Source organism: Monodelphis domestica, chromosome 1 (genome assembly GCF_027887165.1).
Source record: "Monodelphis domestica isolate mMonDom1 chromosome 1, mMonDom1.pri, whole genome shotgun sequence".
Taxonomy (NCBI): Eukaryota; Metazoa; Chordata; class Mammalia; order Didelphimorphia; family Didelphidae; genus Monodelphis; species Monodelphis domestica.
In genome coordinates this window covers 247,201,922-247,216,426 of record NC_077227.1, presented here as the reverse complement: position 1 = coordinate 247,216,426, position 14,505 = coordinate 247,201,922, and the positions used below count along the sequence as shown (strand labels likewise).

At 36.2% G+C, this 14,505-nt stretch overlaps 1 protein-coding gene across 10 annotated transcripts in view; it reads right to left on the bottom strand.

The window, feature by feature from the left end:
• STON2 (stonin 2) overlaps positions 1–14,505 on the bottom strand; it is a 206,474-nt gene that overhangs the window by 110,059 nt on the left and 81,910 nt on the right. For 8 of the 10 annotated variants that reach the window (XM_016433728.2, XM_007472697.3, XM_016433730.2 and 5 more), the window contains one exon: positions 6,860–7,057. The exons of the other annotated variants lie outside the window; for them this stretch is intronic. In XM_016433728.2, the coding sequence (XP_016289214.2) occupies positions 6,860–7,057 (198 nt within the window). The remainder of the gene's footprint in view (positions 1–6,859; positions 7,058–14,505) is intronic. 10 annotated transcript variants of the gene reach the window in all.

Genomic DNA, 14,505 nt, shown 5'->3' with positions numbered 1-14,505 from the left:
AAGTACCTAGACCAAATTATGGAGGCATAATAGAATATCTTAGAAGAAAGGGCAGCCACAGAGAGAGGAACAACAGGCTGAGTGGTCAGATTAATTGAATCTTCCAGGTAGTCATGAAATTCAAATTTTATGAAGGATTCTTTGGTCTACCTGGAGTGTCCCTTAGGTAGAGAAGCAGCAAGGAACTGAGCCAAAATATGGAAGAGTAAAATCTAAACTTTGCCATCTACTACTACTATTTAGATGGTGCATGTCCCATGAGACTTTTATTTTGTTTTGTTCTCTTTTGAGGGAATTCCAAACTCTTAAGGTAGTATTGTAAGTCTACAAGCCTATACATGCTCTAGAGGTTGAAAGTAAGGCTTCTTGGAATGGGAGGTATAGCTCATTCTTCTATGAGGAGTTCAGACCTTTAGGGTAGTGTAAATGGAGGGTTGTAAAAGCTTCTAGGGGTAAATGTGAGCATGCTGGAAAGGGAAGGGAAATTGTATTGGCTAGCTATGAGCTATTAGGGTCTTTTGTGGGTTTGATTTTTTTTTTTTTTGCATTCTGGGTATAGCTACCTTGAGTGTCTACATGGGAACTTTTTATTTGTATTTGTAAAAAACAGGACTTATATTCTGAGGTTCCCAGAAGAGCAGCTCTTGGTGGATGTGAAATTAGTCAGTGATAATTTAACCCAGAATTTGAGGATTTTGTATGATGTTACAGAACATTCTAACTCATGACATAACAGCATTTTAGATATCTAAAGTCAAACATTAGACTTGGTTTATGTTTCTTCAGTTAGACCTAATAGGTAGAAATGAGAAAGAAGCAAATTTTGTTTCAACATATGGAATGACTCTCTAAGAATGGCAACTCCTCAAAACTGGAATGGATTGCTTTAGGAAAGAGCAAGCTCCCTTTGCAGGTGTTTAAGCAGATAATTTATCCAATCTCTGTCAAGTATCTTCATTGACTGAAAAGCTGCACTACTAGGTATCTCCTAAGGTACCTTTCTTAGAATCTATTAGCTTCTAAATGCCTAGAGCTTATGAATCACCTACGAATTGGATGATTGTCTATTTGATTACAAGCACTTAGACAAGAAGACCAAGATTTCTTATTAATCTTTGTATCACCTTGAATGCATAGCCTAATGCTTTGATCTATTTTCCACCTTCCCCTCCCCCCCCACTTCCTGGATCACTTTATGCTTTTAATTATCTTTAGATTGCCAACTCCACTGGATACCTTTTTTTAAATATCCCACGGTTCTGGGTTTAAGTCGTTTATGTAGCTATAAGATAAGAAAGACTGTGCCATAGTTTTCTTGAGTTTGGGTTTGGATGAATCTCTCTCATTTTTGACTCCCTCTAGGCTTCACATTCCTCATACCACATTAATGCATTCAGTGCACAAATACAATACCACATACAAAGGCTGAGTTTTTTTTTAAAGCCAAAAAAATTCCTTTCAGAATCCTTTCAGTGATTCTCTTGTTAGAGACAATTTTAAAAGAAAGGCTTCTCCCATTCTCTCTTTCTCCTTATCTTCTAACTTGAAATTATGTTGCATTAAAGCCCTAATTCTTTCCATGGAGGCCTGCTAGGGCTCTTCAGTTTTGTCAAAACTAGAAATGTTTATTAGAGGAGAGAGGAAGAGGAAAAGAAGGCTGGAATGGAAGGACACTCTTACCTAACCTTGATTCCATTGACATTTCCTTTGACAATGAACTAAACCCAAGTACAGAACTGACCCCATGCATACATATATTAGGCAATAATCTTTCACCTGCTTCACATCCTGTTTCACATCCAATGTGAGGAAATTTATTTGTTTTTCTTCTCCTAATTATCCCCATGGAGGAAAAATGAGAGGAAAGTGTAGGTAGAGCCCAGAATTTCCATTTACAATTATATGACCAGACAGAATTGCTTTGTGCTGGCTGCTAAATTCCCAGAAGAACTGCTGTTTATAATGACAAAAGCTGGTGGCTCTAAGCAATACATTATAGAACAGGAGCCAAGGTCAACAGGCAGGGGGCTCAGGCATCATAACACTTTCAACACAAATAAGAGAGTTTGCCTGCCCTCTTGGACTTCAAAGCACTAAGGTGAACTGAATATCATTTATCCATGGCTATTATCCTGAACTTGCTGTGCTGCTGAAGGAAAGAGGAGATGGTTATTTAGTTTCATGACTGAAGCTGAAATTCCATTGTGCCTCTCAAAGCCAGTATCCCCCCCTTATCACCTTTACCACCTCTACAGCAAACTCACACAGGGAAGAAATTTGAGCTTATGGAGAGCTGACAAGAGACAAAACACCAGCAACCATTTTTCTCAAGGCTTTACAATCTCAAAGCTCTCAAAAGATAAAATAACTATCAACACCCCCATCTTTAAAAATAAAACAAAGCAAAAAAACAAACATTTGCTTTATCCTACCATCCCCACTGGCTATCATCCTATATCTTTCTACCTCTTCCAGGCTAAATGTCTAGAGAAAGCAATGTACACAATGGGTGGCTCCACTTCCTCTCCTCTCATTCTCTTTTAAACCCTCAGCAACAATCTGGTTTCTGGTCTTACCATTCAAATGAAACAACCTTTCTAAAAAATTACCAATGATCTCTTAATTGTGAAATCTGATGGCCTTTCCTCCCCGTAGTCCTAAATCTCTCTCTGGCCTTTGACACTCTTAATTATCTTTCTTTCTGAATACTTTTTCCTTCCTAGGTTTTTGTGACATTGCTTTTTGGCTCTCCTGCTATCTTTAGTCTCCTTTGCTGGTTCTTCATCCATGCCAAATTTCTATCCCAAGTCTTTTTATCCCTTATTTCCTTTCATACATTTTATGACCTGTTTTTACTTTTCTACTTGGAGTTCCTTGAAAAAATGCTATATCTTCTATGTTTGGACTATCCCCCATTCCTAGAAGATGTCACCTCTTAGTTTCTAAGGATTAAATCCCATCCTCTTCAGGGGGCTTTTCCTGGTCCCAACAATTGAAGGTTTTAGGTTATCTTCTCCTATTATGTATTTATCTTATATATGTCTGGTTATTTGCATGTTGTCTCCCTAATCAGATTGTAAACTCCTGGAGGTCAGAGTCTGGGTATTTCATTCTTGTTTTTTAATTTCCTTTGGATCCTCGTCACTTAGCCCATTGGCACATAGTAAGTACTTAATTTTTTTTCTGACAGCTCTTAGCTTGATTAATTTTTTTATTTATCTAATGTTTTTTTTTCTCCCAAACCTTTTCCCCCTGGGAATCATGGGTTTATAGCTTAAAGAGAGCTCAGAGGCCATCTGATTCAACTCTGATTGTACAGATGAGAAAACTGACACCTGAAAACAAACAAGACTTGAAACTATATCTTCTGATTCAAGTAGTAAACTTTTTAATTTTTTTAATTAAAAAAAATTTTTAACCCTTACCATCTGAGAATCAATACTGTGTATTGGCTCCAAGGCAGAAGAGCAGTAAGGGCCAGGCAATGGGGGTTAAGTGACTTGCCCAGGGTCATACAGCTAGGAAGTGTCTGAGGCCACATTTGAACCCAGGACCTCCCATCTCTAGGCCTGGCTCTCAATCCACAGAGCCATTCAGCTGCCCCCTAAAGCTTTTTTTTTTTTAAAGGATAGTTAATACATTAGCCACAACTAAATGTTAATGTCATTTACATTCACTAATTTCATTATCTTATAACATTTTTAGTAGAACCAAGATAATTATTATTTAATCTAGAGATGATAAGCAGAGTAGGTTGACAAGGAATAATATTTCATTAGAAGTATATTTAGGAGAGGCAGTGAATTGAGAGCCAGGCCCAGAGATGGAAGGTCCTGAGTTCAAATTTTCTTCTTCCTTGGAACCACAATACACAGTATTAATTCTAAGATGGAGGGTCAGGGTTAAAAGAAAAAGAAAGAAGTATATTTTTGCATCTAACTTCATAAATCACATCATAAACCTTATCCTAAATAAATTTCTAGATGTCTCTGACATTGCATTAGATTTTGATCAAGGAAGCTAATATCACTAGGCACACAAACAATGCTTAATTATGTTTGAATTTCTCAACCTTTTTCTTGGCCTGAGGGCTAAAATGATGCAAGTTTTCCTTTTTCCCTTTTTATCTTTTTAAGTGTTCATCTGGAAAGTTATTTGATGTGAAGAAATGACCATATTTATAAACAAAAAAATTCTACATCTGGGTATAGCAACACATCTTACAGGAAATCCCTGCTAAGTGCAGGAGAAAATGTAAAATCTACTTGAAATGCACAAACTGTCTTTCAGCTTTGAGAAACTTGGACTTGTCTCCTAAGGACCATCTTTCTGGAGAAGAACATCACTCAGCAAGCAGCTTTCCCCAATAATTTATATTCAATCATAAAAAACACTTCAACACTTAATATGTATTTCCCTACACTTAAGGAGATTCTCACTGTGTTAGTATCACTGTGTCCTTAAACAATGACTCATAGCTCTGCTTGCAGATGAAAAAAAATTTAAAAATCTCTTTCTGGAGTAGTCTGGGTTTCCCAGTAAGTCCTTGAGAGCTCAATATCAGTTTGCAATTCTGCCCTCTTAAAACTTGTATCTTATTTTCATGAATACTAAAATTGATTTCTATAAGTGTAGCTGCCTGTTAACAAGTACTATCTATGTAGACCATTGCTTTCATTCAGGTAGTTGTCTTTTGCTTAAAGGGGAAAAAATTCTCAACATCCTTGCCTAATTTCTCTGTCTTTGCAACTTTAAAGTGGATTGAGTTTAGCTGATAGTTAACTTCCACTGCTTTGTGCCTTACTTTATGGAACAAGACCAGATCATAGTGAGTTATTTTTATTCAAGTCAGTTGGGAAATTATATTCATATAGATTGGGGAAATGGAGGCACCTGAATTTTTAACTTTTCAAAAGATAAATTAACTATGTCTAAAGCAGATAAGGCATATTTGATATTTTATTGTATACTAAAGCTCCTAAATACCTAGATTTTTAAAGTAATGTCATAAAAATAAAGAGATCCTCAACTAATTTCTCTTAGACCATGACAAACATTTCCATGAGTAAATCTACTTTTCGCTTTCCTACAGTGAAAAAATTTCTTCTCTGGGGAAGAAATGAGCCACGAGGAGCAATGACACAGTGGATCAGTGAGGGGGCACAGAAGAGGTACTGCTGCTAAGCAGAATCTCAGGGGATGTACATCCCTTCCCCCATTCTGTCCTCTCCTCAATGCTTTGAATGGCTGTAGGAGAGGGCTAAGGTTTCTGGCAGAACCAATCTCCAACAGAAATGCTTATGAATTACAGAAAAGACAGTGTGTTAGCTCCATAATTAACTAAGTCATCTGGAAGACTGACCAATCCATCTTGATCAATTAGTTGAAGGCCCTTGCCTCTGACCCTTATGTTGGTGAAGCCTCTTGCTTTTCCTCTGGGAACCCAAGAGCAGCAAAGTGCCTCTGAAAATTGCCTAAATAGTCTAGAGATAAGATAAAAAAAAAACAGTTGTCTGATAAAGAGAGACAAAGAAAATTAAAATACAAAATGGTCCATATTCTCCACAAAGAAACCATCCATGGTATTATAGATCAGTAACTGAAAATTTCTCTTGACCTAAAAAAAAACAACCAAATAGAATATACCATTTCTTTTATATATGTCCTATCCCCTTATCCTCAATCCTGTACTTAAATGCATCAATGATTGCAAAACACACGCAAAAAAATAGTCAAGAAATGCTTGCCTACTCACCAGTATTCCACAGGCAAGGAAAAGTAAACATCACTATTGAGGCTATTACCTAATTGAGCCTTAGAGGTCATAGGAATACAGAATGATAAGAAGAATATTTAGACTCTGGCAGGAAAAAACAGCAAAGGAACATGGAAACAGTTTCCAGGGTTCTAATTTTTATTTTCTTCCACATGATGAATATTTCTTTCCTGAAATGAGCTACATTCTATGTCAATGAAACTCTGCAGGCAGAAGAAATGTGTGGGAGGCAGAGAAAGATAAAAGATTTAGCTCATACATACTGCTCACAGTTTATAGATATATGGAGGGGAAAATAAATGGAAAGGGAAAAGAGCTAGTGCTGGACAGAATTCGCAAATGCTTCATTATAATATCCATGAAAAAATAACAAGAATACTTAATATTTATATTTTTTAAAGTTTACAATAAAACACTTCATATACATATTATCTTATTTGATCCTCACAACAATGCCAAAAGGTAGGTACTGTTATTATTTTATTTATTTATTTAAATCCTTACTTTCTGTCTTAGAATTGATACTAATTCTATATTAGTATATATATACATTAATATATACTAAATATATATTATATACTATATGCTAAATAATATATATTAAATATGTATACTAAGTATATATATATACACGAAATAATAATTCAAAGGCAGAAGAGCAATAAGGGCTAGGCTATTAGTGTTAAGTAACTTTCTCAGGATCATACAAGGAGGAAGTATATGGGGTCAGATTTGAATGCAGGTCCTCCTGACTCCAAGCCTGGAACTCTATTTTATGAGGAAACTGAGACCAAGTGACTTACAAAGATGATACTGCTAGCATCCAAGGTAGGGTTTGAACTCAGTTCTTCCTGATTCTAAATCTAGCACTAAATATCAACTGTGCCACTTAGTCATTTCAAATGCCTGCTGATAGTAAACTGCCAGTGAATCCAATGAAACTGGTCTTTGTTGCAATTTTTGTGCTGCCTTTGATGGAGATGTTCTGATAAAGTCCCAACAAGTACCACAAAATGGATGAGAGTTTTAAGCAAATAGATATGGAAGCTGATTGGAAATGTCTTTCATCTTGGTTTGTCTTACCAGCAGAATCAGCTCCCGAGGCCCCTCCACTTGTCTGCTCCTCAGCATCAAGAGCCTGCATGTCTGTATAGGACGGGCCAATACTTGGGCTACTAGTGTCCTCAGAATGAGTAGTCCAGCTGCTCTCAGAAGCCAGGGGGCATCTTCCCAAGGAGTCAAAGGAGGGACATGTCCAGCAGGACGTGGTTAGCGGTGGGGCTAGATATAAATCCAAAAAAAGAAAGCAGCTAATATTAATTGGGCTACTTTGACTGAAAATTTTTCCCTTTTCTTTTCAAGAGAACAAAGAGTTTTCATAGTTCATATCTCAAAGTACCCACCTGAGAAAGAATGGTAGGTAGAATGAAAGAGGAAGTTATTTATTGATGGTGTTTTTAAGAACATACAATAAAGGGGTCTAGCTTACACTTTAGTTGGTAGCTTTGTTCAAAGCAAGAAGATATTAATTTAGCAGCATTATCTTTCAGTTCTTCAACTTAGAGTTATACCATCATCCTTCATATAATTCATTCATTGGAAAAATATTATAAATAAAAATTAAAAATAAACAAAAATAAAAAATATAGAATTCATTCATTTATAATCCTGTGCAAATGTATTTCTGTTGTATGTACTGGTACATATTCAAACAGAACTTGCAACTATCTATTTCTATATAACTTCTAATGCTGTTGTACATTCAAATGCAATGGCTACCCTCTTCCTCTTTTTTTTCTTGGCACTAATAGACCCCAAATTCAACATTTTATATCATATTTGAAGATTCAAAATAAAAAAAATTTCAAAGTATCCAGAGACTAATTTATAGTCTTCACCATTCCTTCATGAAAGACATAGAATAACCACAATTATCTCAGTTGCTGTCCTAACATCTTATCCTCTCAAGCTTACTGAAAAACACAGAAAACCTCTAGTTAATGGCAAGTGCAAGGTTATTCATTTAAAGGTGCTATATTGAGGAAAACATTATTTCTGCTCAATGCATAAGAATGTTAGGTACTCTGTGAAATCTAGCAAAGATGGAAGGTATAATCCCTGCTCTCAAACATCATGCAATCTAAGGTAGCTAGGTAAGCACAGTGAGGGTTTAGTTTGTTGGGCATGAAGTCAGGAAGACCTGGGTTCAAATCTGGTTTCAGATAATTCCTAGCTAGATGGGTCTGGGGAAGTCACTTAACCATGATTGCCTAGCCCTAGGTGCTCTTCTGTCCTAGATAACCTAAGAAAGAAGGTAAGGGTTAAAAAAAAAGGACACATTTTGGTAGTAGAAATAAAATATACAGAGATAACTGTAATGCAAATAATATAAGTGAATAAGGGTATCTGAACAAAAGGCTCTAAAAGATTTCAAGTAGGAAAGGGATTTAGGAACATTATTATGGAAAAAGTGGCAACTGAAAAACTAAGTCCCTCAGAACTGTCCTTGGGCCTTGGAAAAAAGGGAAAGTTTTTTTAACAGGCAAAGATGAGGGAGGGGTTGGCACAGTCAGAGTCATATATTAGGCAATAATTCTGCCCCCAAAACCCTCACTCAATCTAGCCTTGGGGACCTTGCTATCCCTGTTTATTTACTTTTTGAAGAAATAAATGGTGACTGAGAGCTCTGATTTCTGAGAGCTCAAAGGACTTTCACAGTTCTCATCTCAGTGTGAGATAGTAGCCTGCCTTTGCTCACAACATGCCCCCAAACCCTGGAATGTTAATAGCCTCCCACCTCCCCAACCTCTATCTCTGCCAATGAAAATTCTTCCTTTCCTTTAAGTAGAACTGGGGTACTACTCCCTTCATAATGCTCTTTGTGATGCCCTCAATTGGAAATCATTGCTCCTTACAATTAAACTCATATAGTACTATGAATTTTTTTTCCTATACAGGAAATGTCAAAGAAGAAGTTGGCAACCTTTCTGGCTAGAAGTGTGTTTGTGAAATAGTATGGAGAGAAAACAGAACATTCACACAGAGCCTATGCATAGATATAGATATGGATAGATTGATATGTAATAAGAAAGAATAGTTTGATATATACCAGAATGAGAAAAAAGTTAATGATATTAATTAAAATAAAGTATATTTTAAAAATAGTAGAACATGTGGCAAAATTGAGACACTAATGCATTTCTGGTAGATTGTGAACTGATCCAACCATTCTGGAGGGCAAATTGGAAGTGTGCCCAAAGGGCTATAGGTCTGTATCCCAAAGAGATTTTTAAAAAATTGAATAAGACCTGTTTGTACAAAAATATTTATAGCTGCTCTTTTTGTGGTGACAAAAAATTGGAAACTAAAGGGATGTCTGAATAAACTGTGGTATATGATGGTGATGGAATACCATTGTGCAGTAAGAAATATTGAATGGGATGATTTCAGAAAGAACTGGAAAGACCTTCATGAACTGATGCAGAGTGAAATAAGAAGGACCAGGAAAATCTTGTTTGTAGTAACAGTAATATTGTGGAATGGTCAAATGTGACAGACTTTGCTACTAGCAGCAATACCCAGGACAATCCTGAGGGACTTATGAAAAAGAATGCTATCCACCTCCAGAGAAAGAACTGTTGGAATCAGAATGCAGATGAAAGCATATGATTTATCATTTGTTTATTTGGGTATCTGTTTTGGAGTTTTGAATTTATAAGATTATTCACTTGCAAAAATGAATAATATGGAAACATGCTTTGCATGATAAAATATATATAACCCAGATTGAATTGCTTGTCAGCTCAGGGAAGGAGGTAGGGAAGAAGGGAGGGAGACAATTTGGATTACATAACTTTAGAAAACTCATGTGGAAATTTGTTATTAGAATATTTTTTTAAAAGTATTAGAATAGGGAGCAGCTAGGTGGCTCGGTGGATAGAAAGTTAGCCTAGAGACAGTCCTGGGTTCAAATGTGACTTCAGTCACTTCCTATTTGTGTGATTTCCTGGGCAAGTCAGTTAACTCCCATTGCCTAACCCTTACTGGTCTTCTGCCTTAGAATATTGATTCTAAGATTTAAGGTAAGGGTTTCCAAAAAAAGTCACAATCTTTATACTTAGGAACTCATAAGATAGAATTATCCCCACATAACCCACAAACAAAAGGAGAGACTTTTATGTTGATCTGGACAACTAAAGGAATACAAAACATTCTGACCCATAAAAAATGCTTCAATTATTGATGAATAAATAAGATAATATTTGAAAGTATTTTTTAGCTCTTAAAGCACTATGTATTATTATTAGCTATTATGATGTATCATTAATAACGCTGATAGAAATTTATTACCATTACAGGACTACATCATTTAGAGTTAATCTAGTCACTAAGACCTTCATTCCACATATGGAAAGAAACTGAGACTTAGACAAGTTAAGTATCTTGCCCAAGGTCAAATGTATATGTAAACAGATATGACATGTGAAGCCTAGGTCTACTGATGGTAAATCCAGGGCTGCTACTCAAAGGTGAGTCTTAGTTATTTTTATTCTGGCTGGTTTCACTGGATCCTCCCAGTCTTTTTCTATTTAACCAGCCCCATGCTGAAGTTGAAATGTTCTTTCTGGAAGAAGGAAGCCAGATGCCAATGCAGCTCACTAATTGCTGTTGCCTGGTTCAACACATCTGCTTTCTTATAGTGGTTTAGAAATCATTAATGCCGCAATTTATTTAAGTCTCTAATGAAATTTGCTCCGACCATAAAATTAGCAAAAAGGGCCTGGAGGATTGGGTGAGGATGGTGAGCCTGGAATTGATCCTCTTCCAAAAGCCAAGCTTAAGATCTTTAAGCCATGGAACAGCAAGATTCTATTGCTACATTATAGCCCTTTCCTCCCCCACCCCCCAATTTCCCCAACTCTTTCATGCATAAAGGGACAGATTCAAGTCTACTTCTCCATTTACAGACATCCACGAGTTATTAACTAATGACATCTTTTCTCTTAAGAATTCTAGGATGGTCAGTAGATAATTAAGCTAAAATAAATCCAGCAAAAAACGTCTTATGTGAGAATTAAGTTCTAAAGTCAGTAGCTAAAGCAAAAATCCCATAAGGTCAAAATTATTTTTGAAAATTCCTTAAATCACCTATAAAATAAAGAACAATATCTTTAAATGGTTGTAATGGGGGGTGGAGGTGTCAGCTGGACTTATGATGGATAATGGAGAATGCTATCCACCTCCAGAAAAAGAACTGTTGGAGTTGACTTTCACATCAATGTCTTTTTGGTTTTATTTTGGGTTTTTGGCTATATATGAGTTTGCTCTTACAACAATGACCAATATGAAATAAATACAAACAAAATAAACATACAAGCAAAAACAAACAAACAAACAAAAAAAAACAACCCTTGCCTTCCACATTAGGATCAATACTATGTATTTGTTTCAAGGCAGATGTAAGGGCTGGGCAATGGAGCCTACAACCTCCCTCCTGTCTCTGAGCCTGGCTCTCAATCCACTAGCTGCTCACACAGGCCAGGATTTTTTAGACCTCATACAATCAGGAAGCCATTCCAAACCCTATCTTATAGACCAGTGGTTCTCAAAAGGTGGGCTTCTCAGGATAACAACCCATACCACAACCATATCATTTTACAAAAAGAAATCCCTAGTTGATAGGAACAACTGGTTGAACTGAAGTTTGCAATCATAAAAGCATAGATTAGCTTTCCTTATCTATTTGGTCAAATGAGAATCAAACTTGGAATTATTTGGAATTTCAAAGAGAATGTACAAAATGGCACCAAAAAAGTACAAAACTGAAGTTTAAGCTATAGTTAAAATTATATCAGACAAGTTAAAACAGTCTAGTTAAAACTTTTAGCTAAAACATATATATGTATATATATATATATATATATATATATATAAAAACATACATGAGTGAAAGCAACTAAATTTAAAAATCCTAGTAAAGTATATGTTGACCTGGATCATCTTTGGTGTCCCTTTTACATTCTAATTTATAGGTGAAGAAACTAAGTTTCATAGAGATTAGTCATAAAAGCACAGATTTATTAATTATAAGGCATCTCAAAGGTCATCTATTCCAACCTCATTTTTACAGATGAAGAAACTCAGATCCCTGGCAGTTAAATAAATTGCCTAAATCCATTAGGGACAAGATCTGAGTCCAGGTCCTCAGAGTCCAAATCTTCTTTACACTGGACTATGCTACTTCAATATACTTGTAAAATTGGTTTGTCCAAGAGCTTGGTTGATACATTAACATCTTCCACCTGACTACAGTGGAAGCAGCTATGGAACAATGGGTAAAGCAAGGTGCCTAGCATCTCAGATACTAATTAGCTATATGACCTGAATCAAGTCACTTAGCCTCTGTTTCCTCATCTGTAAAATGGGAATAATAATGTTACCTTCCTCTCAGGGTTGCTGTGAGGACCAAATAAAATATTTATAAATCACTTAATATAGTGCCTAGAACATAGTAGGTGCTTAATAAATATTTATTATTTTCTTTTCTTCCTGTTCAATGACTCAAAACAGAATAACAGTTCATCTTAGAGAACAGAATCATAGCATTTTAGGTTAAGATCTAAAAGGCATCAAAGAAATCATCTTATCCAATACCTTTTAGAGTTGAATAAACTGAGATCCAGAAATTATGATTTACCTATTTTCATAGTTTTAGAAAATATAGCATATTTAGTCAATTAAGATTTCAGGAGATTGACTAGATCAATTTTTTTTGGTGGGGGGAAAGATGTCACTTTGGTTTGGTTTAGGACTCAGTAGAAATAACTGGATTCAGTTGATGGTTCAGTAAAGAAATTCTGTTCTTTGCCATTTTTGGTTCCTGGATCAGTGACTTCTAATTTCTGATGATTTCTGCATACTACCATATTCTTCTCTCTTCCTGGACTTTTTTTTCAATGTCCTATCTGTCTCTGAAGCAGAACAAAACTTAACTTAAATTTGGGGATAAAATAATATTTATGGTTTTTCTAGTTATCTCTTCTAGGAAAAACTCCTAATACTGCTGATCTAGGTGGTCCTTTGTTTTTAAAGAGGATCAGTGACATTACTGAGTGATGCCTTGACTTTTGAGTGAACTGAATTTTAGTGAGGCTGAGTTGTGAAAAGGTTAACTTCTCAGTCATTGAAGTCCAGTGGAAGGACAAAAGTCAGCACAACTAACTATGGCAGAGATGAAGTGGGTGATCTTGGCATCTTTGATGCCTGACCAAACTACAAGCACTCCACAGTGCCTGCTTCATCTGCCTTCCTGGCCATTGGAACAAACTGTTCTTATCCATTCATTCTATCAGGGGAAGTCTTCATGTGCTTGGGGTAGACTCCTGCCACTGGTTGGTAAACTCAACCTGGTTAGCCAACCTACAAAGATACTTTTACTGGAGAGTGGCCCATATGCATGCTACTGCTAAATATGAAGTTGTCTCCCTCAAGATAAAAGATGTGAATTTTATCATTTAAGATATTTAGAGTGGCCTCATCTATGCACCAGGGGGCACTCTTATTTTACATTAGACTCAAGGGGGAGGCTCTTTTCCATTTCTTAAATCCTTCTGTCCTCTAAACCCCAAAGTGTGTATCTCTCTTCCAGACCCATATAAGATAAAAAATAGCCTACTGCCTCTTTCTTTCTGTTTGTCTTCTTTATATGCCATCTGAAAGAGATTATTTATCTCCTAATTCTTGGGCTGAGAATTGAATCAAGATGGCATTTCTCTATCTTGTATCCTCTCCTACCTAGGATTTTAAAGAAAGCCATAGATGGACTATGTTCTTTGAATGTTTACACATATCTAGGGCTGTTTTCATCACCAAGCTGTTGCTCTTGGTTATTCAATCAACCTCAGAATGTTTCAGTATACAATGAAATAAATACCCTGGCCATCAGGGCTGCTGGATGGTTATAGAAAACTTCATTGGCTCTGCCCTTCTGTTGCTCTCACTAAGCTCCCCAGACGGTCTGGCCGGGCTATTCAAAAGACACAAAATAAGAGATTTAACATTAAAGACAGCCTCTTTGTCTCCCACTCCACTATGGTTACAGCCTTCTTGCATTTTAATTAGGGCAAGCAGCACATTTCCATTCTAGGCTGTAATCCAACCTTCTTTTCCTTCTCTTTAAGCCCCCTTAGGTGTGCATGCAGCTTAATGTCCACCTTCCCAACACTGTCAGGTCTTCAATGTGCTTCTGGATTTACTACAAAGGAAGTGGAGGGATGGAAACTAGGGGAGGTTAAGGGTAAGCAAGAAGATATTCTTCAGTCAAGTTCCTTGCTGTGAAATTACTCTCTCTTCTTATTTCTCAGTGCATGGCAGGACACTAAAGTATTTCATAACTCACTGAGACAACACTTGTCATAAAGAAAAGACAAATAGACATCCATTTTCCTTGTTTCAAATGTTGTTTTAAGTCAAATAAAATAGGTACTCTTCAGAAAGACACAACCTAGAGAAAACCATTCTCTTAAGACATTTTCTTCAGAACAAATCACTTTTTAACAAAAACTCCATTTCCTGAGTTAGATATCAGAACAGAAAGCTCTAGGCAGACAGTAGATGCAGGTGGCATGGAGTATGTGAAACAGAGAAAGCAGGAACAGATTCATATTCAGAAAGGAAAAGTAGGATTCTCTTGTTAGTAATTAAAAAAAAAAACTTTTGCCTTCTATCTT